The 25,926-nt window shown below is 37.7% G+C and overlaps 1 protein-coding gene across 36 annotated transcripts in view; it reads right to left on the bottom strand.

Annotated features, from left to right (window-relative positions):
* The window catches only part of RALYL (RALY RNA binding protein like), a 657,017-nt gene that overhangs the window by 92,486 nt on the left and 538,605 nt on the right, over nucleotides 1-25,926 (bottom strand). For 22 of the 36 annotated variants that reach the window (XM_070631414.1, XM_070631403.1, XM_070631412.1 and 19 more), the window contains one exon: nucleotides 23,274-23,306. The exons of the other annotated variants lie outside the window; for them this stretch is intronic. In XM_070631414.1, coding sequence (XP_070487515.1) covers nucleotides 23,274-23,306 — 33 coding nt within the window. The remainder of the gene's footprint in view (nucleotides 1-23,273; nucleotides 23,307-25,926) is intronic. 36 annotated transcript variants of the gene reach the window in all.

Genomic DNA, 25,926 nt, shown 5'->3' on the forward strand with positions numbered 1-25,926 from the left:
TTCCAGTCTCTTTTACCCTTCTTCAGTAGTTAACTATATTTTACTAGTTAATTGCTCATATTAAATTTTCCCTGTTAAAATGACTGGTGTGGTTTCCACCTCCTGTCTCTTGACTGGACCTTGCCTGATACAACCCAGTTTAGGCATTCTTCTATTCTACATGTTTGAGAATGACCATATGTGATGTATGAAAGGGAATAGGTTGTCTATTTATAAATAAACCTTTTCTAAATCTTGTGCAGTTGATATTATTATTATTATTGTTTAACTTATTGGATTATACTGATTTTTCTAAAGCTTTCCTTCAAGGGTAAATATATCAACTTCTCACATTCTTCATTGTAGAGACTAGTTTATAGAAATGTTTGAGGGTGATGTCAAAAGGAATAATAATAATGTTAACAGTTGACATTTATTGAATGCTTAGCATTTATCAGTCACTGTTCTATATGTTTATATATATCAGATTATTAAACTGTCTTAAAAATCCTATGAGATATACCTGATTTTATAAATGAGAGAACCAAGGCATCAATATGACCAATTAAAGTCCAGAGCATAAACCACAACATCTATGGCTCACCAGATATTGGTGTAAGAAATATTTGGCTTTTTCTGTCAACTGCAAGCTCAGTACAAGCCCTGAGTGTGATACCCCTAGCATAAAGCTAATGAAATCTTAGTAGGCATTAAATGAAATGTAGTGTCTTTAAAAAAGGAAATAATAATCCCATTGGACTTTCACTTTTGAGACATCCCTGGAAATGTTTAGTTTAGAGTATTTCAGTGAAGTTTCAGAAGGATTTTAGCCAACTGGATTGCATACAGATGAAAGAAATTAGAACGGCAATTAGTCTCAAAACAATGACCCTATGTGAAAACGGTTGAATTAAATAAGGATGTTTGGTCTAGAGAAGAAAGCCTTTGGGAAGGAAGGCAGCTAACTGCTTAAATATTTGAAAGGTTGTCTGGTGGGAGAGGCATTGAATTTATTCATTGTGGTTCCAGAAGGCAGAACAAGTATTAAAGAGTAGTAATTACAAGGAAGAACGTTACTACTAAATATAACAAAGAAACAGAATAATGAGTTCCAAATAGATTGAACTTCTAGTAGTTTGGGAAAGAGAATAGAATCATAAAAAGGAAAATACCGTGACAACACATTGTGTGTTCTAGTACAACACAGTGTAATGGACTCGTATGCCTCAAGAAAACCTTTTGTTTGGGATTTTGTAGAGAAGAGAATTAATGCATTACATATTCCTGGGGTTTCTTCCAAGCTGAAGTTTAATGATTTTATTAAAATCAAATTACACTGCTGAAATGTAACATTCAGCTAATCACACACAGGTTTGGGGAAGGTGGTGACCCGAATCTGGATCCCTTTCCATTTAGGACCAGTTCCAGTCTCATTGCCTCTCCTCAATCAAACTGAAGCAGGATTAAAGAAGGAATCAAAACTGAACTTTCACATTACCTAGAAAGAAACAAAAAGAATGCTTCTTCCAAAACCAACAAACACAGTAAGAACTTGACTCAGAAAAATTTCTAGCTTTAGGTGTGTTCGTTGCTAGAGACGAAAGATGAAAAAGAAAAGAACTCAGTCTTAATCTCACTGGAAAAAAAGCAACATAATCATGCAAAGCAAACCAGAGGGAGGAAATTAATATCAGGCTCAGGTCTGGGAATCAATGAACGTAACCTGGCACAAAAGCAAATGAAAGCAGAAAAAATGTGATTTTCATCAGTAGACGCTGAAGAGGCATTTGATAAAACTTAAGAGGCATTGCTTGTAATATATTCCATGTAAAATAGTAAGAATATAATATAAAATAGTAAAACCATTTAAATTAAAATTGGGAGGATAGCTTTTATGACCATTATTCAAAAACGTCTTGAATATTTTAACAAATCTTTTTGTACTAAACTTTGTCTTCCATTACACACATACACTTAGTTTTTTAAATTGCCCATTTTCCCAAAATGACTAGTTACTCATATACGTCCTCTATATTCTTTTGATTACAAACTCATATTGCACTGAGCACATATTACCTAAGATGAGTGTTTCCTACAAATATAGAAGCAAAAGTGGCATGTTGAATAATTCTTCCACTCCTATTGACTTTCTTTGGCATTCTTTGTCGATTCTAACCTTCATGTATAAACCTAGCTTATTGTTCTGGTTTCCATTTTATTCCCACTGATTAAGACGCCAGTTCTTATCTCTAAATTACTTGTTACTGGAAGAGACAGTCTTCCACCATCATTTTTCTACCACAGTCATTCTCAACAAATCACTTTTTCCTCTTCATGAAGCTCTGAGTTGAAGAATATGACTGAATAATTGTTAAACAGATTTTTATAAATTGAGTTGACCCTTACGATGCTAGTGTGCAGGGCGGACAACACCCGTTAGCAGCTACCTTTATAGAATTCTGTCTGGGTTTCATACATGGTACTACATATTTCTAGTTGATGTCTTTCTGTTACCTCCATAAATGAAAAATGACACAGCTGAACACAGAATTCTTGTGTTACAATCCTTTCCCTCAAAAATATCTCCATTATTGTCTTCACTGTAGTTAGAATTACAGAGAAAACTGAGTCAAAGTTTATATTTTCTCTTAAACTTAGCTTTTTAAACAATTTTTGACGTTGATACCTATAGGTTTCTTTACATTTCAAATTTTAAAAACTTCATTTTTTAAAAAAATCAATGAATTATATTTTGCCCTTCATTATTGTCTCTTCAATGTTCTATACAGTTGTTCTTTCTGTGAATACCTATTATTTACAGATTAAACTCAATCGACGTTCATCCATTTCTTTTTGCCACTTTTCACTATTTTACTCAGGGAATATTCATCAAGGTTTTTCCTAATATCACTTATTATTTTTTTCCCCCATAGTATCAAATCTGCTATTTACTTCTTCAACTGAGGCATTGTATTGAAGCTGGAGTTTTGTTAGAGTCCACTGATATTTTCTAGATTAATCTCTTCTAATTATAACCTATTAATGTTTCCTACAAGTACTTTCCTTCTGATCATTACTGAGCTAAAGAAACAATTTCTATAATATTCTTCAGTTTCTAGAATTAAATCTTTTTTTATTAAGATATAACTGACACATAACATTATATTATTTTTAGGTGTACAATATAACGATTTAATATATGTATATATTGTGAAATGATTACCAGAATAAGTTTAAACATCCATCACCACACATAATTCCAACTTTTTTCTTGTGATGAGGACTTTCAAGATTTACTCTCAGTAACTTTCAAACATACAATACATTATTGTTAACTATAGTCACGACGCTGTACATTACATCCCCAGGACTTATTAATCTCATAACTGGAAATTTGTACCTTTTGGCCACCTATTCATTCTGAATAGAATTAAATCTTATTCAGAGAGAGGAGTTATTTCTGAACTCTCAGAATATTGCTTTGTTTACTTGTACTGAAGAGTTTTTCATTAGCTTCCATAGTTTTTTTCTCATTAATTCTCTTAAGTCAATATTCAGTGTTTACTTTGTTATGACTACATAGATATTATTTATAGTTGAGCAATATATTGTGCAATGATTACATTTCCTTCTTGTACAAATTGTTGTTTACTTGGTGTTTATAACGGCTTAATTTTTTCATTCTTTCTGGAGTTCTCCAGGCACCCAGCCTGGTTCTCTGGGTTTGCTACAAAGCTACCATTCTGAGACTTCTCCTCATCAGCCACCTAGGGATCTGCCTCCTTTTTTGCATTAGACCCTTTCTTTTCGTGGTTCATTTAAATGATTTTGGTGAAACAAACTTCAGCAGATTTCTTCAAAAGGGCTTGTTAATCCTTAGATTTCCGAAAATACAGTTGATTCTCATTATTCACGAATTCCGTATTTAGGAATTTGCAGTTTATTTGTAACCCCCAAATAAGTCCTCTCAGGATTTATTTCATGGTCATTCACAGACATGCACAGAGTGGCAGAAAACTGAGTCACCAGAGCAGGACCTTGCCAACTGCGACTGAACAAGGCGATGCCCTGCCTTCTTGTTTCAGGTCTCATGCTGTAAACAAGCGTACTTTTCATGGTCTATTTAGTGCCATGTTTTTTGCACTTTTGCACCTTTTCTTGGTGACTTTGCTGTTTGAAATGGCCCCCAGACAAAGTGCAGCAGTGCTGTCTCGTGTTCCTAAGCACAAGAAGGCTGCGACGCGCCTTAGGGAGAAAATACGTGTGTTGGGTGAGCTTCCTTCAGGTATGAGTTATAGTGCTGCTGGCTATGAGGTCAACGTCAATGAATCAACAACATATAGGAAATAAGCTGTCTTTAACCAGAAACACACATAAAGCCAGGTTATATATTGATCGGTTAACAAAAACGAGACCAGAGGCTCACAAGAACCTGGCCCTAGATTTCCTCTACGCGCAACGGCTCAGTATTTGCTAAGACAGCGCTTGCAGGGTCTTTGCAGAATATAACTACTGCAAACAACAGGAGTCGACTGTATCTTTTCCTATCTTCATGCTTGATTGATAGTCTGGTGGAATCGACAGTCTGGATCTTCAGGTTGGATACCATTTTCTTTCAGAATTTGGAAGGCAGTATTTCAATGTTTGTAGTTTTCTAAAGTTGAGACATGTGATGTCATTCTGATTCCTGGTCTTTGTATGTGGTTTTTATTCCTCTACTTGAAGTTTTAAGGTCTTCTTCTTATCTAGAGCAGTGCATCTACCTCAGTTTGGGTCACCCTTCATTCACTGTGCTGAGCACCTTTCTACTTGAAAACTCATATCTTTCAGTTTTAGAATGTTTTCTTGTATTACTTATTTAATAATGTCCTCAGTTTTCTCTTCATGAAACAACTCTTACTAGGTATTGTACTCGTGAAGTAAGTTTCTAATTATTTTTAAATCTTTCTGTACTGTTTTCCATCTCTTTCTCTTTTTGATCTTTTAAGTTCATATTCCAAACTCTTACTGATTTTTTCATTTCTGCTATCACGTTTTTAATTTCTAAGAAATTTTTTCCTGTTCACCACGTATAATTTTTAATAGTATATTTTTAATATAGATATGACATATTTTCTTAAATCTAGTATGATCATTATAGGTTTTTAGGGGTTTTTTTTGGTTTAGTTTTATACTCTCTATATATCCTCTATTTCTGTGGAGTTCTGATTTTCTCTGGGGTTTCTCTGTTTCATGTTAAAGAGTATTTTCTCTTTGGTGATGCTTCGCTGGTTGGTCATAATTCAGAGCAAGACACCAAAAATGTGACTGGAAGCTGTGTGAGAGTGTGTGTGTGTGTGTGTGTGTGTGTACATGTGCAGAGCTTGTTGACTGGTGGGGTCTCATTGGAGTGTGATGGAGCTTGGTCCTAGGGGTTTATTAGGATTACAAAATGTCAGTATCTCCAGGTCTTCTGGGACAATTTCCTCAGAGAGGATAAACTGTAAAGGCTTAAATAAAGAGAAGTCTCATCCTGATCTAATGTGGAAAAATGATGGCACTTTTGGGTTACCCTAATTTTTCTATAGGCCAGTAAGGTAGTGGCAGAATTATTTTTCTCCACATTGAAGCTAGAGGACAGGTTGGAGTGTTAGAAATTAATGTGGTTTCTAGCACCTAGCAAACATCTCACATCCACTAACTTTCCTTCTAACGGTGAGCCTATTACAAAGCAAAGTGGGTCACTGAGGACCAGACAAGAGGATTTAAAGTCCTTTTGAAGGCATACATTTTTAAAATGAAGAAAATAAAAGAGAAGCAGTAGAAAGAAGGAAAAGAAAAAAGAGAGGGGAAGAAGTAAGAGAGAGAGAAAGGAAGAGGAGAGGGAAGAGTGGAGAAAAGAAGGAGAGAAGGAGGGAAAGAGGCAGGAGTCAGGGAACAGGAAGAGGAGGGAAAGCGAGAAGAAAGAGGAGGCAGGAACGGGAAAAGGGAGAGGGAACTGAAGAAGGGTTGAAACACAGTCAGTCCCGTCTCCCTTGATGTGGTCATTGTTTAACTTTTCAGTTATGTCACTCTGTGTCTCTTCTAAGATACCCTCTGGTGCATGGTGCAGCCAAATGGTCCTACTAGCCATCTTCAGAACAGAAAGCAACCCGGCCTGACTGGGTCCCATCATGCGTTAATAGTCCCACAACTCTGTTTATTACCTGTCTTCCAAGAGTTATCAAGTAATGCCTTATGTGATATTTGCCTATTTTTATCTTCTTTAGCAGATCAGAATTACCAAGCAATGCCTTGTATTACACACACCAGCTTATTTGTTTTTATCCTTTTCATTCGATGATGATGTCCTTGAAGGCAAAGACACAGCTTTGTCCAAGTCTTCTGAACTTATTGTGGTGAAGGACCAGGCTTTTATTTTTTAAATTTCCAATCTATCACAGGCTGTTAATTTCATAAAATACAAAATCATACTCTTGGAGGTCACAGCAGTATCAAAATGCTATAAGAGTTTATAAATGCTTTCTCTTCCTTTTTGTACTTCACTAGTCACAAACTGGTAAAAAAAAAAAAAAAACAATTCATGGGTGGATTAGCATAATTTTACTGAATCTGATGAGAACAAGGCTGCCTGAGGGAGAGAAGCCCAAGGCGTCCTGGCCTACATACCGATCTATATCATCCTCCAGGAAGCATAGGACGTCCTGACCTGATCCGACCTGATTTCTATCCAAAGTTATAGGACCACTCAATAACCAGACCCCACCTGCACTGATACCATTTTAACGATTTCTTTTCATGATCTTTGTCTTGGTAAAGAAATAACTCACACACCTATGCTTTAAAAATTTAACCCTACCCTCAACCCATTGCAGCTTTTACTGCCCAGGGGTCCTGTCCCCATGTTGCAGCTCTTTACTGCCCATGAGTCCTGTCCCCATGCTACTCCATGCTATTCTATGAATAAAAGAGCACTACTGCCAGACCTTGAGAGTCCAGGAAATCTCTCTTTCGACTCCTCAGCTCGCTGAGCCCACATCATTTTTTTCTAGTGGTCCGTACAGGGATCTTGCTTCATTGGCTTGTGAGCTTAAGTTCTGGTAAGTGCCCTTTTCTTCCTTGTGCCTTCCTCTTTCTCAAGGATGAATCTAAATTCACTTCTTCATCGGGAACTTTCTCAGACAGCTGTATGAATCCACGTTTGCTGCCCATGGCCACTCTATGGGGCAAATCGTGGCATTTATCATGAAGAGAATCAGTACCTTAAGCCTGAAGGTGATGTAGAATGAATCAATCCATTCCTTCCTAACCCTATCTCTAATATAATATACATTTTACATGGGCGTGGGTCAACCACTTAAGTCATTAGGACGGTTGCCAATCTCCAAGACTCCCGTGGCAGTTTTCTTTTCCTAAGGCTGGATTGGCATCCCTCCCTATGGCTCCTGACCACACTCTGAACCACAGGAAAGTCCCAACTAGGACTCTGGTTCAAGGAAAGTACCAAACACTAACCTTTAGTTGCGTGTGGGAACCCCTTCTTAGGAGAATGGCTCCAGGATACAATTGGGTAGAATGTCCCCCAGATTGGCAGAAAATTCCTTACTGTATTTCTCTATCCTTTTACCTATGGGATCATTCACCAGGCATCTATTACTGCCAGGCAGAATAGGGAAGGTATACGAGGAATGCAATGCAGGGGGATGCCCCCATCACCCGACAGGAGGAGCAATGGGTAAGAAGCTGCCCTAGGTTCAGGGGGATTTTCAAGGTAATGGACCCTTTTCTTTCATCTCTCTTGAAGTTACAGTGGCCATTTTGGTCTCCTTTTGAGCTTTGCAGCTGAGAGACAAAGAAATCTTTAAAGTGTCAAAGGCTCCACCTCTGGGAGCCCCCCACCCCGGTTTCCAGGCCTGATCACCCCGGCAACCCCAAGTCGGGTGCCCTCTCTTGGCGGTTGACTCGCTGAGTATTTTAGGTGCCTAATGAGTCAGTTATGAGGATAGGAGACCTGTTATTTATTCTGCGGACTGTCCTGCTGGTGTTGTGTGCCCCAGCACGAGAACTGCTGTATGACCCTTATCTTGATAACCCTTGGGGAAAAGGCCATGAGGGTGAGGGCTGCTCTCTTTTCCTTTCTTTGTCTGTTTCATTTGTTACCTGCTCTGTTGTCACTAAGTTGAGGTTAAGTTCAGGCTGGACCTAGCAGAACCTGGGCCTTCTGTAAAATTGAAAACTTGATACCCTTTTGCCAGGGACTTAACTGTCAACCCTGGCACTGGGAGCCCTAGCCCCAGGCCTCCAGGCCTTTGCTTTCTGCTTCCCTGCCTCGCCTTGTGCTAGCTCTGGGACTAAGTGCCCGGGCTGAGCGGGACGTGACTAAATCTTATAACTATGTTGATGCCCGCAGTCAGGCTCTGCACCCTTTCTCCAGCCCTGCTGTCAGTTGGACACCAGCTTTACTGCCATGGGGGATGCCCCACATATCCCCGGAGACAAACCCCTTGGGTGCATTTTAATTGGAAACACTTTCAATTGGATGGGTTATGCCCCAGAAACTCCATCTGGGAGAAAACTTGAGGGGTTTCTCTGTGCCTTTATGATGCAGTTGGACAGGTAGATCAAGCTATATTGCCATTTGAGTTACAACCTAGTTTCTGAGAAATCAAGAGCAACTGTCCCTGGAAAATCTTTGTAAGACTGGAAAAGCAGCTCTAGAGGCATTCAGGTTCCACCCATTTCCCTTATCTCAAAGAGCTTGCAAATCCTCTGGGGACTATCTAATCCATCACTAATTCCTAAGACTGAGGAAAAGAAAAAGGAAAAATGGCCATAATCATGCCCTTGTCAAAAAAGCTAGCACCTTGAGTGTCTTCTCCACAAATATTGGTAAAAAGACTCAAAACAAAATTTGGATTCATAACTGGTGACCTTTGTATTACTGTACCTGATTCTTGGTAGTAATTTTAAAACAATAGCTGTGGAGACTCTGTGTATGTGTGTCTATATGTGTGTTATATGTGTGTGGTATTTTACCTCCAGATGGTATGGTCAAAATCAAGAGCTCTGTTTAATTGGTTTAAAGTAAGCGCTTACATAAATTCTAAATGTAGTAGAATTTAACCCAATGTCTTTCAAGTTAACATGATATAGATGAATCTTTGGTAAACGAAAGCTTGTTTAAGTTTGTTGGTTTGATTGAAATAGGTATGTCCTCAGAGTTGCCAGTATTTGGTCTATTAAACTACATGGGAAGCATTGTCAAATAAGCGATGATGAACTTTCTTAGGTGGTATTACGTGGATAAATGTTATTGATGTAAATGTTTTAAAATTACATACCATTCCTAAAATTCTGATCTGTCCTGGTTGTCAGCCATAATTTTAGTTATTATCTTGAAGTGTTGTATGTCACAGAAGTAGCCAAGTTTCTTTGTCTTTTGAGCCCTTTTGAGTCTTTTGTCATTTGCAGATTGTTGCTGTTTTATTCTGATGCTTTTTGATTTTGCAAAATATGCTTCATCTTCAGAGAAATTCATTGAAACAATTCTGACACAAGATTCTAAACTACAGGTTTCTGATAAACTTTCAGATTGTAAAACTGAACCGGGTAAGAGATTAGAGAATTCTAACAGAGAAACTGAGCTCATAAATCTGCTAACAGAAGATTAAACTCAAGAATCGATTATACAGGACTGTGTGAACTAATGAGGATGACTATAATTTTTTATAACTTTTGTTTGAAATGTTGAGTTTTTGATGTTTTGTTTTGTTTTCCCAGATTTAATGAAATCTTTTTCTCTTTCTCTTATGCTAACTATGACTTACAGCAATTTAGTGAAATTATACCTTTATGAGCAGAAGTGAAACATTTATCTTTTTCTCCCTACCTGATACCTCTAGAATTTGGAAATTCTTTGTGAGTGAGTATTGTTATTTTGTGGCAATATAGTTATTTGTATAAGTTCAATAAGAATCTGTTCTTATAACAGGACACATTGGTTATATTATCAAGGCTTTGATTGGAATGTCATATTTGAGAGAAACATACAGGCTCAGATATGAGAAGACAGCTTTGCAGGAACAAAGATTGGACTTTCTGGAATAAAGCCACTTGGAAATTGGCCTGGTACCTTGTTTACAGAGATTCCAGCAATCTTACCTGGTAAGTAAGGAAGCTCGCTTATCTGGCAGGTGCAAGGAACCTCAAAATATTTTGGGGGACCTCAAGAAGAGAGGAATCCACCCAAATCTGTAGGTACTGCAGGCAGAATCTGATGGCAAGTCCTTGGCTTTGCTTTTCTGGCCTCGAGAGACCTTTAAAATTCAATCTGAGATTCCTCATAAAAAATTACAGCAAAGCAGATTTAAAAGAGCCTATATGACCAATTGCTATTCTTTCTGCACTTATGTAAATAATTGGACCAAGTTTTATTGAAGCTACACTTATTTTGCAAACCAGTTAATCTAAATTTGGCTATCTTTTGTAAAAATGAGGGTGATTTTAGAGAGAAAATTTATGTTTCAGTAGAAGCTGTAGTACACATTCATGGATATATTTCTAGCTCTTCTCTTCTACAAGATTCATCTATTACTAATCATAATGTCTCCTTGTGGCCATCCGTCTCTGATACCTGGGAGCTCCCTGGCCACAATCAAACCTTTCCCTTCAACTTTACTGCCCAAATACTAACTAGATTTGCCTCGTCACAGGTGGATCATAAACAACAGGCTCCAGAGGTAAAGTCCCCAACCTATCGACGCACACAGGATGGACTATAGCAAATTTGGGATGAATATATTTGGCTCACTCCTACTAGTGGTCAACTCAGTCAAAAGGCCACTCTATGTTAGGAATGAACCAATCATATTTGGGATGTGTGGCCTAATAGCACCCGACCTATGGGAAAAATTTCCCGTTATCTGTATTCTCATATTATAGCCTTAAAAAATACTTATTGGTTTGGGACTGACTGGGATAGATGGCCCAGCACACATTGGTTAGCCCCTAATGGCACTCACTGGTTATGTGGCTCCAACATATGGCCTTGGCTGCCAACTGGATGGATTGGATGATACACCCTAGGCTTCGTCTGGATGCAAGGTAGAACTACATTTACTCAATCTCCTCCTGCTAACCTACCCAACCTACGACAATGCTGGACCCATGCTGTCTTCCACTGGTATGATCATCTTGCCTCAATTTTCCTTCCCCAATTAGGAATCAAAAGTATCATGTGGCACATGGAAGCCCTAAACAAATTTACCATGAAGGCATTAAGTGATACACAACATAGCCTTTTGCTGCTCAATTTAGAAGTATCCCAAATGTGTAAGCAGTCCTCCAAAACCAAATGGCACTGGATGTCTTGACAGCAGCACAGGGGGGCACTTCTGCCATTTTAAAAACCGAATGTGGTCAAAATATCTCTGGCTTCCTATTTGACATGAGCCACCAAATTAAATCCATGTCTGACCCTACCTTATCCCTAGATGATTGGTTGGACTGCTGGTCAGGTCTAGGTCTCTTGACTACTGTCAAAGCTTTATTCATTAGGTTAATCATATTGATTGTATTTCTTATTATAATTTGTTGTCTATTTTGTTGTTTTTCGTCTGCATGTCAACAAAGTTTTGCCTCCTGGACCACTTCTTGTCAAATGATTCTCTCATCTCCAGAGGATCTGTACACCTTGTCAGCCTTGGACTCCACGGGCACAATCTTTCAGTCCACTGAACTTCCTGCCTGTACCTATGGCCCCATTTAGGGACAGCTCTACGACCTTGTACAGCCAGAAGTAGTTACAGAAGATTGACTGTTGTCCATATCCCCAAAAGATTTCGGGGCCAAATGGGTTCAGAGGAGATTTTATGATGAGATCAAGGCTGCACCAGGGATAGAAGCCCAAGGTGTCCTGCCCTACATACCAATCTACATCATCCTCCAGGAAGCTTAGGACATCCTGACCTGATCCAACATGATTCTTAACCGAAGTTATAGGACCACTCAACAACCAGACCTCACCTGCACTGATACCATTTTAACAATTTTTTAAATGATCTTTCCTTTGTCTTGTAAAGAAATAACTCACATACCCATGCCTTAGAAATTTAGCCCTATCTTCAACCCATTGCAGCTCTTACTGCCCATGGGTCCTGTCCCCATGCTGCAGCTCTTCTGTGCCCACAGGTCCTTCCCTGTGCTATTTTCTGAATAAAGGAGCACTACTACCAGACCTTGAAAGTCCAAGAAATCTTTCTTTCGACTCCTTGGCTTTCCGAGCCCACATCAAATCCACCATGAGAAACACTGTCTAGTCCACCTGTGTATCTTGCTTTGCACATAGCAATATGACTCGAACAGAAATTTGCACTGAATAAATCTCACCCAAATATAATTGGATTGATATTCAGAAACAAAGATAAAGATCCTGGAAATGAAGTCTTGATTAGAATGAAATAGCATCATAACATCGTACTTAACCCCTGGTTGGCACTTTGAAGGTTTAGACATTAAGCACTGAAGAATGTTCTCAAAAACAACGTGAATTGCAGAATTTTTCAACATATTATAGATTTCAGTCTAAATAATTTGGTGCCACCTTTCATCTGTCATTGTCAAAGATAAATGTCTCTAAATAATTTACTAAATTCTCCAGCAAGGATGATTTGGTGTTGTGATATGGAAGGAAAACCCAACATTCAGTGACAGTAATAAGAAACTATCCCTGCCTAGCAGGCTGGTTTAGAATAGCAGCTGGCATTGTTACACATAGTACTTTGGACACACACTTACAGTGCCCTTCAAATAATGAATTGATGTACTTAATGAAATTGGATGGCTGTTCATTGTAGAAAGGGCAGCAACGCTATCAATTCTTTTTCTCAAGAGCTTCAACCCAAAACCTGGTGACTGAGGAAAATTCGGACTGAATGCTTAGATTGATTGGCAGCCCCCTAATCTATGACCTGGTGGTCTTTGGTGGACGTAGTCTGTCACGGGCCTGTAGAAGTTAATGCTGATAATCAAAGGCCCACGATTAAGGAAGACATTTTTAAAATAATTGTTCTAGAAAGCCTTGCTTTTTAAAACGCTTTTCAAGATTTTTAGTATACAATTGGGCTACAACGCACACTTCATTGAAAAACCGCTTGGATGATATGATAATTTAGCCAATATCTGGGAAAAATGTCTCATCAAGTGTTTCATTTTCTGTACGCTTTTCATTGAAGCTAAGGGGATGCTATGGTTGAAGGTCGCCTACCGTTGAGTTAAACCTCCATTATTTTGAAGTTGAACGTGACCTGCAGATTCTAATGCTAAGTTCTTAACGTGATCTAGTAAAAATTTTCACCAAAGAAGTAATAAGGTTTCTGAAAACATGAAACATTTGGAGGCTGATTTTTCACCTTAACATCTACTTTAGTTGGCATGCCAAAATATAGCTGCTCAAAGCATCTTTTTTCTTAATAAGCTCTTAAAACATAAGTGACGTCTGGCTTTTGCTCCTATTTGGCAGCTATCGATTATACTGTGATAACTGATCTGTTCTGCAGAGTTAAGTAGGAAATCTTTTGAATCAAAAAGTATTCTGTACTTTGAAAATGTCATTAAAAGTGTTGAAAAGGTCACATTTTAAGATTGATGAAATAAAGATCAGTCACTCTCGGCTGAATGAACAGAGTTTAATTAGGAAGTGAGACTTTAAAACTTGTGCCAGCACTTTTATAATGCAATCTGGGTTTCACAATGCCTCTAAACGCCATAAATAACGTTTATGTACATAATTATTTTCCTGAATAATTAATGCTATTATATAGACATTCATGATGATTCAAATGAATACGAAACTCAGAAGAGAGCATGAGGTGTTAGCGTGTGTGAAATCAGCAGCTCTCTGAGCAAACCCCAAGGCTGGGTTCTATTCCAAAATGGCTACCATCCTGCTGTGTGTCTTCATGGAGGTTACACCATATCTCTGTGCCTCAGTGTTAGAGTGTTAACAGAGTTATAATATCTAGTTTCTCTATATGAGAATCAGTAAAGCTTCATTGAGCAATGGAAATAAAGGCGAATCAACAGTTTGAACCCTCTAAGAAGAGTGTTGTTTATACTGCCAGGAAATTATTTAGATAATCAATTGTGATTCAATTGGAAAGTCAGCTTTAGATGAATTTTATGGAGTTAAAAAAAAAAAGGAGAAAGATTTAATTCTCTTCAAGTAAGCCAAATTAGTTTTCTTTCCTTTGAGGTGCATTGATTTCAAATGAATGAAATCAAAGCACTTTGTTTATTTTGCATACTATTTCTAGTGAGTCATTGTTTTCAGAACTGATTTTAAAAGTATGTGAGACTAAGATCTTATTTCAAATGGAATCAATAGCACTCTCTTCATGTAGTACTTCTGCATACGACATCTAAGTCATCTGAGCCACCACTTCTATTTCACTCACATTTGCATCAGTAAATATATCTTTCATCAGTCAGACTATCTACTTATACTTTCCAAGGTGATTGATGCTTTAAACGTCTCATATTCCTTGAAAACACTGTTGGTGGCGATAAGAAAAGTGGCAGTTGTATAAATTAATATACCTATCAAAGCTTTGATTGTTTTAATTTTGATTCCATAATATCACTGTGGGTAAGTTCTTCTTCTGAAAGAGGCGTACATATGCCAAGTTTAGTTATTTATTTTCCTATGTATGGGTACTGGGTGTGTATAAATTAGTTGGGCTAATTTAGAACTGTGTGATATGGAGTGATCATAGATCCTCCACAGATTTTAAAGGACTTCTCATTAAACTTGAGTTTTTAAAATAATTAAGTGGTAAGGGTTGCTACAGCCAAGAGTTTAGAAGGTATAGTTAGATTATTTGGCCAAGGTTATTTAAGTTACAATTTTAACAACATTTCGTCTTAAATAGACACCTAGCCTGCATGACATGAGATTTGTTACTGGGTTGAACAGATTTAATGATGGAATAGGTGCTTTCTCTCTCTCTACATATACATGCACATATATCTCAAATGATAAATTGACTTTTAAATGCCTTAATTTATTATGACCAAAAATCCCATCCAAATCTGGGGGAGGTTGCCTATGATATATAATGATACCAATTTTCAAAGTAAAACTGATATGAACTGTGACATTTGGCTTAATGTGACACTTTACTATATGAACGAATTAGATAGTAGCGGAAGTGCTGAAAGCACTCTTGTGAAATATCGTCAGCTATAAAGTCCCGCACCACTGCTTTTTTTATAAGCAGAACTTAAATAAATCTACTTAATGATCCTGTGTATTTTCTTCCTTCCAAGTAACACTAGATTCCTGCCTGCTGTAATCTGCAATCACTTCCTTTTCCCTGAGGAGAACATTTCACAGAAGAAATAAAAGCCATTTCAGTCACAATCAGATCCTCTGCTTCCTAAGAAATTTTAAAATTGTAAGGACTAGCAAGACTGTTTTTGATGACTCTACTGTATTTTATTATTAAAGAGTAATGAATTCTGGCTTCTTAAAAATGTGTTCTGGAACCCATGCGTTCAAGACACCACTGTCAAAATATAACATACGTGATTGATTACCCAATTTATTGGTGATATTGTATACGCCGTCATAGAGCAGTTTAAATGATTTTGACAAGTACAGAAGAGTACCGTTGACAGGTGCAGAAATAAACGATGGGTTTCAGCTTTCAAATGTTTTTACAGCATTTCGCTGAGTGGCAGGTTGATAAATTAAAATTACGGTTGTAGCACCAGGCCTCACAGCACAACTGCCTTAGATTGCAAAAATAGCCCGGTGGAAACTGTGTGCTCTCCAGAGAGGCAGCCTGGAGGGCCTCGGAAAAAATGACATGAGCGCAGCTGCTAAAGGAATCATTAATTTTGTGGTAGCACCGTCTGAGTCTAAAAAAATAGATTTTAAGAGAGGAAAATTGGCTTTATCCCCTTATCCCTTTTTCCCTGGAGTCTTAGAGAAAATAGAAACCACATCATCAAAAGATAGGCATTGAATTGGCCATTAGCGATTCCATGATGTCAGGTGGGTGGGCTTAAAGCTTAGGGACAGTATCTTGTCAACTTTCCCTTAGTTTTGGCACTACACCTGGATTTTAGCTTGTCATTCTGTAACCATGATCTCATCAAGTTTAGTCGAGAAACCTCTAAGACGTCCCTCACGTAAAGAAAATGATATTTCATCAGGTATTTCCTTTCCCTCCTTTTTTCTTTGAGAGGCCTTATTTTTTGACAAGTGAAAATTGTACACATTTAAGGTGACTGATACATGTATACACTGTGAAATGATTACCTCAATCAAGCTAATTAACAGATCCATCACCTCACATAGTTACTTTTTTTGTGTGGTAAGAAAACTTAAGATTTACTGTTTCAGCAAATTTCAAGTATAAAGCACAGTCTTATTAACTATAGTCACCGTACTGTACCTTAGATCCTCAGAGCTTACTCATCCTGCATAACTGAAATGCTGTCTCCCCATTTCTCAGACCTCCCTGGCAACCACCATTCTATCCTCTGTTTCTTCCTTCCTTCTTTTCTTCCCGCCTTCCTTCCTTCCTCCCTCCTTCCCTCCCTCCCTTTCTTCCTTTCTTTCTTTTTTTGGTGGAGAAGATTGACCCTGACCTGACATCTGTTGCCAATCTTCCACTTTTTGCTTGAGGAAGAGTGGCCCTGAACTAACATCTTTGCCAATATTCCTCTATTTTGTATGTGGGTCACTGCCACAGTGTGGCTTGATGAGTGGTGTAGGTCTGTGCCTGGGATCCGAATCCACAAACCTGAGCTGCTGAAGTGGAGCACATGAACTTAACCACTATGCCACCTGGCCAGTCCCTACTCTCTGTTTCTGAGTTTGGTTACTTTAGCTTCCACACATAAGTGAGATCATGCAGCATTTGTCTTTCTGCATCTGGCTTATTTCACTTAGCATGATGTGCTCCAGTTTTAACAGAAGTGCGGATATCTCCGTGAGATACTCAGTTCATTTCCTTTGTATATATTCCCAGCAGTGGGATTGCAGGATCATACGGTAGTTCTATTTTAATTTTTTGAGAAACCACCATACTGCTTTCCATAGTGGTTCCACCAATTTACATTCTCACCAACAGTGGACAAGAGTTCCCTTTTTCCCATATCCTCACCAACGCTTGTTATCTTTTGTCTTTTTGGTAATAGCCTTTCCAACAGGTGTGAGGTGATTTCATTCTGCTCAATTTCTGAGTCTTTTCAAGTCATGGCTGAACTATTGCAACAGCTTTCTAAGTGGCTGGGCTATGACCTCTCTTTGGATAACATCATTCTTCAGTTAAAAACAGACAAGCAAATAAACATACAACATCCAATGACTCTACTGAATTCATAGAATAAAAAGGAAGCTCCTGGCATTCATGTAATTTCTCAATAAACATCCACTACCCATCTTCTTTCTCTCCTGTCTTGTCATGAACCTTCGAGCTTGCTAGGCGAGGCTGTGTGATATGCTGATATGCTTGATTCAGGCTCCTCTCTCTGCTGCCACTCACCGGATTCTTTCTCCCAGAAACACTACTCTTAATGCTCCTGTACTGAATTCTTACCTCACCTTGAGGACAAACTCAGCTCCTACCCTTTGTCGTGAAAATGTTCCTGACAATTTGGCCAATTTCTTCAACTTCTCAATTCCTAAATTAAGACAACTTCTTAATTACAGCAGTCATACAATCCTGCTTTTACTTTTTGATGTTCTACAGTAACTATGCCTAAACTGGTACTGCTTTCCTTTTTTCATGCTCTTATTATTAAAGTTTTTAATATTGTGCTCAACATTTTATACAAATCTAAATACATTCCAGAATTGTCTTCCCGTCTTGATGCTACTTTTTAATTCCCTTCTATCTTATTCTTCAGCTCTCCCAGGTAAGGCCGTCCTTCACTCCTGTGTTGATCTCAGCCTCTTCTGAACTTCTATTCCCAGAACTCAATACCATTACCATGCTTCTAGAATATTCAGGCTGTTGGATGCAATTAGTTGGAATTTCTGTAATTCAATGGAACTTTACTCCCTTAGGAAAGATTTATAATATAACTTAATTGTTGCACAGAATATTGATAATAATTAATAATTGTTTACTGTGTTTCAGGCACAGTTCTGAGCACTTTGCAATATTATCTCACTCATGACAGCCCTAAGAGTTGGTTATTACCTCCGGTGAGAAAATGGAGCTTAGAAGAGTTAAACAAATCGTCCAAGGCACCTAGCTAGGAAGCAATAGAGTTTGATTCAAACCAAGGGAATCAAATTACAGAGTTTAGGCTCTTAAAACAGCAGCTAGTAGTATAATAATGTCTTGCGTCTGCTACTAAATACAAGGTCTTATACAGAACCTGGGTGAGAGTAAAGTAGTGTGAATGTTTGACCTAACAGGAGTGTGAACGTTTAATAATGTCTCCAAAACAACAGCAGAAGTATGTTGAAGATCCAAATTCAGTTCCAAGACTGGAAAGAAAAGGGGGAAATAGCCGCCAAGGAAAATCACTGAACAAAATATGGCGATTACCAATTCTGTGCGGATCAGTTTCGAAGGCAGGGCTGCCCTGGAGTGTTCGCTCCCTCTTGTTTGGACTCAGTGGGAGAGGCCTAGCACATCTCAGGGAATGCAGGAGATCCAGGCTTGGCTGGACCATGATCAGCTCACTCCTACAGCCAGTGTCTCAATAGGGATAAATACAATAATTTTGAGATTTTTTACCCTTGACATGTTTTCGAATGTCTCTCAGCCAAGCCTGTGAAATAGTATATTCTGAGCTATATCAATATAATTTTTAATTTATTTTCAGGTATTTAAATTATATGAATATGGTGGAAGAAGTCTGAAGAAATTTTTTACCCAGGCAATAATCATTCTTCTAATAAACCTACTCACGCAACAATTTATCAACTGAAAAATTGGTATAAATCAAAGTTTCAAATCCCAAAATACAACTGATTCATATTAAAAGTTTTTTTTTTTTTAAAACGGTCAACTTCATGCTGAAGAGGTAAGAAGAAATAATTCACATGGCAATTTTCATTTGATGCCTTGAGTGTATTTTTCAAGGGGCTCAGTGTCTGCAAAGTGTCAACCGTCGCTTGTACTTGAAGAGAACTCATGCATCGTCTTGACACGTCCTTTTACACGGTGAGTCTCACGTCAAATGAGCAGGAGCTTTGCTACCCCTTACCTGTATTTTTTATTAAAAAACAGTAAAAAGCTTTTTCAAGGCTGACTGATTTTAGACTAAGATTTATATTCTAGAATCTTAATTGAGATGATCATTCGGTTCTTGTTCACTTTTCTAAATGCAAACTTGATGTCTGTTTTCTCCCAGCTTGTTTCCAAAATCAGAATCTATCTGATGCCACATAAAAGGAAGCATTTGCCAGGAGAGTTTTCTTAATTGCTCTAAATTGCAGTGTTTTGAGGATGAGTAGAATACCGGCCATTTGGTACTCGTTTAGCACTCCAGCCTAAGCTCCATGCTAAAAAACAAGGTTGATTAACTGATAACTTTTACTATTAGATGGGAAAGAATTTTAATTTTTAAATCTGTTATTTAAATTATTTTATTATAGTAAAAATATATCTTATATTGTATACTTATAATAAATTTATATATGTAATACACTTATTACATATAAATAATACATTTAAATAAAATATAATTTAAAATATAAAACATTTTATTAATATCTAATAAAATTATTTATTAAATACTTAATTCGATTATTTAATAATCTAAACTTTAATATAATCCCCCCTTAGGTCTAGGACAACATCAGAATGAGCTTTGACACGCCTGAGCAGAGGCAGTGCTCCTCGTGCACATGGAGACTTCCTGGCACACCCTCTGGTTTCTTTGCATCTCTCCTGGTCTGCGATGGATGAACTCCAAGACAGTTGTCCACCTCCACCATATGCATCCAAAACAGCGAGATGATGGGAGGCTATATTTCTAAGATTTCTGAGGAGATTTCAGAGGCCATCAGTGCCTATAAGGACAACCTGTGTACGTGTGTAAGGAAAGGATGGGGGAGGATGCAAGTGTGATGTCGACAGTGGCTTCCAGGCCTGGCTGCTATCAGAATTGCCCAGAGGGCCTTGGGAAACACTCATCCATTGACCTACCCTGGGTGAACAGAATGAGACTCTGGGATGAGCCTTCTTGCCTCACTCTGGGCTAAAGTTTGTGTTTTATTTTTCCTAATAACATTATTGTATTAAACATCTACTAGTGCGTATGAAAGAAGTTCCTTTTATGTCAACATCTAGTTGAAGGTCTGAGATCTGAGATTTCACTTAACTTCCTTTCACAATTTCCCGATCTTTTTCTATAAGCAACTATTTCTTTGTGTTATAACTTTTGTTGACAATTTTTTTCATTGGTATATTCTGATTGAGTTTATGTTGTGGCATTTAAAAATTTTATTTCTTGGGGACCAGCCCTGTGGCCAGTGGTTAAATTCACACGCTCTGCTTCAGTGGCCCAGGGTTTTGCTGGTTCGGATCCTGGGCACAGACAGTGCACCGCTTAACAGGCCATGTTGAAGCAGCGTCCCACATGCCACAACTAAAAGGACCTACAACTAAAAAGTATACTTACTGGAGGGATTTGAGGAGAAAAAAGCAAAAAAAAAAAAAAAAAGGAAGATTGGCAACAGTTGTTAGCTCAGGTGCCAATCTTTAAAAAAAAATTTTTATTCCATAATTGCTGTAGCACATTTATCAAAGGAGGAATTTTGCTCCCTAATTTACATTAAGAAGAGATGTGAATTAAAAATTTATCAATATTTCTTCCCATTAAAAAACTTAAGTGACAATTTAGTGTTTATCATTAAAATATGAAACAGAATATCTGTACTCATCTTGTTTCACAGCTTATTCCATTCACAATTTTTATTCTTTTCTCTCTATTATAAAAAATTTTGGTTTCCACATGTAACTCAAATCATGGGCTGAAAAACGGAGCTTTATTCTCTGAACAATTTCAGAGCTCTCTGCTTGACTTTTTAGAGCATTTTACATGAATATACCTTCTAGAACTGTAATAATAGCTAAAATTTATGAGCAATTCCTACGTGCCAAGAACAGTGCTAAATGCTTGATCTAAATTATCCTATTTTTATCACCGTTTCACAAATAAGGACCTGAAGATTGGGAGTTTAAGTAACTGCCTAAATAATAGAGCTAGCTTGTAAATCTCGGAGCCTGTGAGGTTGAAAGCAACTTCTAGAAACAGACATTCACAAGTCCTTTAAGACACTAGCAGGCAATGGACTGAAGTGTGCAATATTTAGCACTGATTTATTCATTAATATAATTTTTTATTGAACACAGAATTAAAATTAATGTAAGTGAGGTGTGCAGGGTCCTAGAAAGACTCAGTATTACATAGTCACATGTCCACTGATACCTTAGACCATACCTCATGCATTTATTCCCTTTGGGAAGGGACTAAATTAAAAGTCACACATTTGAATAATGCTTCTTACAGTAAACTACCTGTTACCTAGTAAGTTCATATGTGTCTGTTACATTCGTTTATGATCCTATCTTCTTAAATGAACAGTCAGGAGAAAGATTCATACATACTTTTGGACAATCTTGTTTAAATCATTTTCTTGGAGGGGAATGGAGAAATTTAGCTGCAATTAAAATATCCAGTCAGCAGAACCATTTGGGTTGCATGATTCACCCCACTTTACTTTGAAGACATATCTAAGAAACAGCAGTAACTTCTCCCTGCCATGCCACTTTTTCCATGTTGAGTATTTGTTGAGTTATATAGCATTCTTCTTGGAAAGTTTTTCTCAGGACTCTCATACTGAGTTCTAAACTCCTGATAAGTTTAAAACAAAGATTACTTAAGGTCTGCCCTGGTAAAACAGAGGCATACAATAAAAAACGGATTCCATCTCAAAGTAGTGGAGAGCACAGGAAAGGCTGGAGAGAAACTGCATTAAGTGAGGCGTGAGGAAAAGCTATTTCAGCCCCCTTGACTCGAGGGCAGCACACATCTGCATTCAGAATAAAAGATTTCTTCAGGCTTAAAGATTTTTAACAATAGCAGCTGATGATCAGTGAAGGAAAGAAGCGTGCTCTAATGATTTTTTGGACCAGATCAACTTGACCTTTCATTTTTCACAAAGTCTTCCAATAAACGCCATGTACTCCATTTTTCTCTCCCAGCATCCCTAACAATAATTTTGATTCTTGTGATTCAAATGGCTTTCTGAAATGCTCTTATGAGGAGTAGAAGGGGAGAGGGAACGATGTTTCTCAATGAGTGACAGAAAAATTCAAAGGCCGCAAAAAAAGTAATAAAAGAAAAGTGATGTGATCATTTAAAAATCTAATGCCAGTCCACGTTTCTGGTCATTAAACACGAATATAGTGGCTGCCTGTATGTGATTTTTTTTCTCATCAAATACAGCATGTTTTCTTCTAAGCTAGACATCACATCTTCCAACAGTTTTTGCTACTTTACAACATCAACCTTAATGTTGAACATGTGAAAGTCCCTTAATAAGACATTTTAATATATCAGCCAAAGGATTATTTGATAGATCGGTAAAAACAACTCTGCTGATTCTTGATTAGCTAAACGTTGAAAATAGTGCACGTGTATTCTTGTCAATAATACGCTATTATTAGATTATGTGTGGTGACAGAATGAAACCATGAGAGGAGACACTTGATCAGCTCCAAGGTTCCTCAGCTTTGTGTTCAGAGAAGCAGCCAGTGTGAGTGGAGTGGAGAAATAAAAGTGAAATGAGAGAAAAAGAGAAAAGGTGGTACAGATCTTGGAGACAGATGTAGAGAAAAGGGGGGACGAAATACTGAGTAGAGTAGATTGAAAGGAAACAGTAGAAAAATGAGTAGACAGACTGGAAATAATGAAGCTGTGGGTCAGGGGAATTTTTAAAACCAATCCGAGCATATCTTTACATGACAAGAATATAGATAATCACTGTGTGCCTTCTGGGCTTTTATAGAGGATATAGGATTTCATATACATCCATTAGCTGAATTTCTGAGGTCACAAAACCTAGGGAGCATTTTAATTAAGTCTTTATAAAAAGTAGATAGAAATATTGCTGAGGAAATGATGCATCCAATGATTGAATATGTGGTTAAATGACTGAAAATACCATCTCATAGGATCTGGTTAATTTGAATTAAAAGTCAATTAGAAAATTGAAAAAAATTAAAAAAATAAAAATAAAGATAAAGAAAACTGAGATTTAAAACATTTAGACATACACTCACCCGACAGACAGGAAAGGTTCCTTTGATTCAAGTCTAGGAAAAAAATATGAAGAATTTATTTTAATATAACAATTTGCTGTGCATTTAAAAATGGCTTGCATATGAATCTGACAGAATTATTATACTTGTTTGGATGAAAATGCACAATTTAGCATCAGTAAAAAGCTGTAAATAATATATGAAGAGCTACCCTGGACTGCTTCAAATACTGGCAGGATTAATGCAGAGGCCAAATAGAATGAGAGAGACCTAGAATGGAAATGCAGCGTTTAAATGACACCTGAAGATAACAATATTGTTAGTCTAATTCCGATTTGCACTCTCTATATCTACTTCTTTTTTTTTTTTACAGTAATTTGTTTGTAGAAGTTTTGATACATCTATTTGCGGTGGTTGAAGTAGTCAAGCGATTTATAACGTATTTGGTTACATATTGGCTTAATCATTTATTTCCAGTAAACATTCCATAATGGAGAGAGAAGCAGCATACCATTTGTGGTCATTTACTGCAAGCATCACTACGTGGGGCAGGGGGCAGTCAGATCACACGTTAGGGTCCTCCTGCCTCCACAGTGTCTCTTAAAAACCAGGTGTTTTTGTCATCCTGACAGAGTAAAGGAGAACAGTAATCCTGAGGTCTCTGGTTAGTTGTGGCATCTTGAGCAAGCCACTTCAGAAACCTCCTAGGGCCTCCTTTTCCCATTATAAAATAGGGTAGGATTGCTTCCAGCTAATTTTCTGATTTCATAAATTAACTATACATTCTTAGAAAAAGGTAAATAAATCAGAAAAGGATCCAGTTCTAAATATTTCCTAATTAATAATTAAGACCAGCTGGTAGCTGTATACTGCCACTTTATTTTCATGTAAGTTTCTTAATATATGATTATGGGTTAAATGTAGGTAACCACTGAGAACATTTTAATCTAAATCCTGGTGTTAAAGATTTTTAAGAAGCTTTTATGTTTTAAAACATTTTATTTATATACAAATAGTTGTAGGGAAATGGCAGGAAATTTAATTCTGCAACACACACTTACTGAGCACCAGCTGATTACTTTTACATATTGAAGTGGACTGTCTCAGAATTAGGCCCAAAAAGTTTACTTTTATTTGAATTTAAACAATGAAAGCAAGGATCTCTTTTCTCTATTTCATTCTACATATACACAAAACAGCTTCTTAGAAATACGCCTCAGCCCAGGTATGGGCAGAGCTGACAAGGGTCTCTGCCACGTGCCATGCTGCCTTCAGTGAACAATCTCAGCAGAAAGGGACTCTCAGGGAGCGGGCGCCCTAGAAATCCCTCTTAACAGCAGCAGGCAGGGAAGAAGCAGAGAAAACTCACAGCTGGTGTTAAGAGCTGGATCTATATATTTACGTAAGCTTTTCCTTTTCTGAATTCCAATGTTATTTGCACCTCCATTTAAACTATTTCCCATATCATGTGTTTGTTCATACCATACATTTAAGACATGGTTAAGTAAACAGAGTTAAGAGAAAAAAAGTTAAAGATAAGTAATGAAATATGTTTGGATATGCTTGTTTTAGAACACATGACCAGTGCCAGGTGATCAAAAGAAATTACCTTGAAGAAATGAGGGGGACTCTGTATAAGGTGACACAGGAGACGGTTTACCTATTTGGACCATCAACATCATCACGATATGACTTCTCCCTTATTTTCCATCTGATAACACTTGAAAATCAGATAACATGTGGGTATTTTTTGGATCACTTCTCTCTCTATTTGCCAACAATTTCAGCCATCTGTCAGTGTGTGATTTGCGTGTGTGAGATGCTGGCCTCCAGCCTCCTAGCTCCCATTTTCCACTGCCCATGCTGTCCTCCTTGCCTCTCACTGCTCGTGCTTCTTAGTGACACTGAATAATATAGTGAAAGAATTTCAAAACAATTAGTATCTGACTCTTCTCTTTTTCATCCTCCACATCTCAATTAGCAACATCCTGTCAAGTTTTCCCTTTTGTGACTTTCACATCCCCCTCTTCACCCTATTCCCAGCGTAGTTCTCATTCCTTACCCCAGCCTGGCCCGGATCTCCAAATGTAAATTCTTGGTTCACAGTTGCTCCAACTTGACACCCTGGTGTGACACTAACCTTCCTTCAGCGCCTGCCACCCACACCATTTAAGGACTGCATCGTACTGCTTTCCTTCAGGGATCGTAAACAACACGGAGAAAAGCAAGATCTTCCACTTTTGCCTTTCCTGTGCAATTACTAAAATGCTGAGTTCAGAATGTGTCTGAAGTAGTATTTATTGATTGATTTTCGTTTTTTCCTGAAGGTTTCAGACAAGCAGCTGTTGGATTGGAGCGTACAGGTGCATATGTTGTCCCACTGACCCCAGTGGTTAATATGGTTAGTCTTACTAACTAGTTAGTTGTCTTCTTTGACTTTTACCACTTCACTCATCGCTTCAACTATCTCCTTCCAAATGTTCAACAGGAGACTTAAGAAGACTAAAGACTCAAAGAGAATCCAAAGTTTTCAAAAGGACGTTGGACTGAGAGTTCTGACCGATGTTTGATAAACCAGGGGTTTGCAAACTCTTGCCTATGAGCCAAATCCTGCTCACTACCTGATTTGATACAGCCCACAGGCTAAGAAGGGTGTTTACATTTTTCAATGATT

The sequence above is a fragment of the Equus przewalskii genome, chromosome 8, assembly GCF_037783145.1.
Source record: "Equus przewalskii isolate Varuska chromosome 8, EquPr2, whole genome shotgun sequence".
Lineage (NCBI taxonomy): Eukaryota > Metazoa > Chordata > Mammalia > Perissodactyla > Equidae > Equus > Equus przewalskii.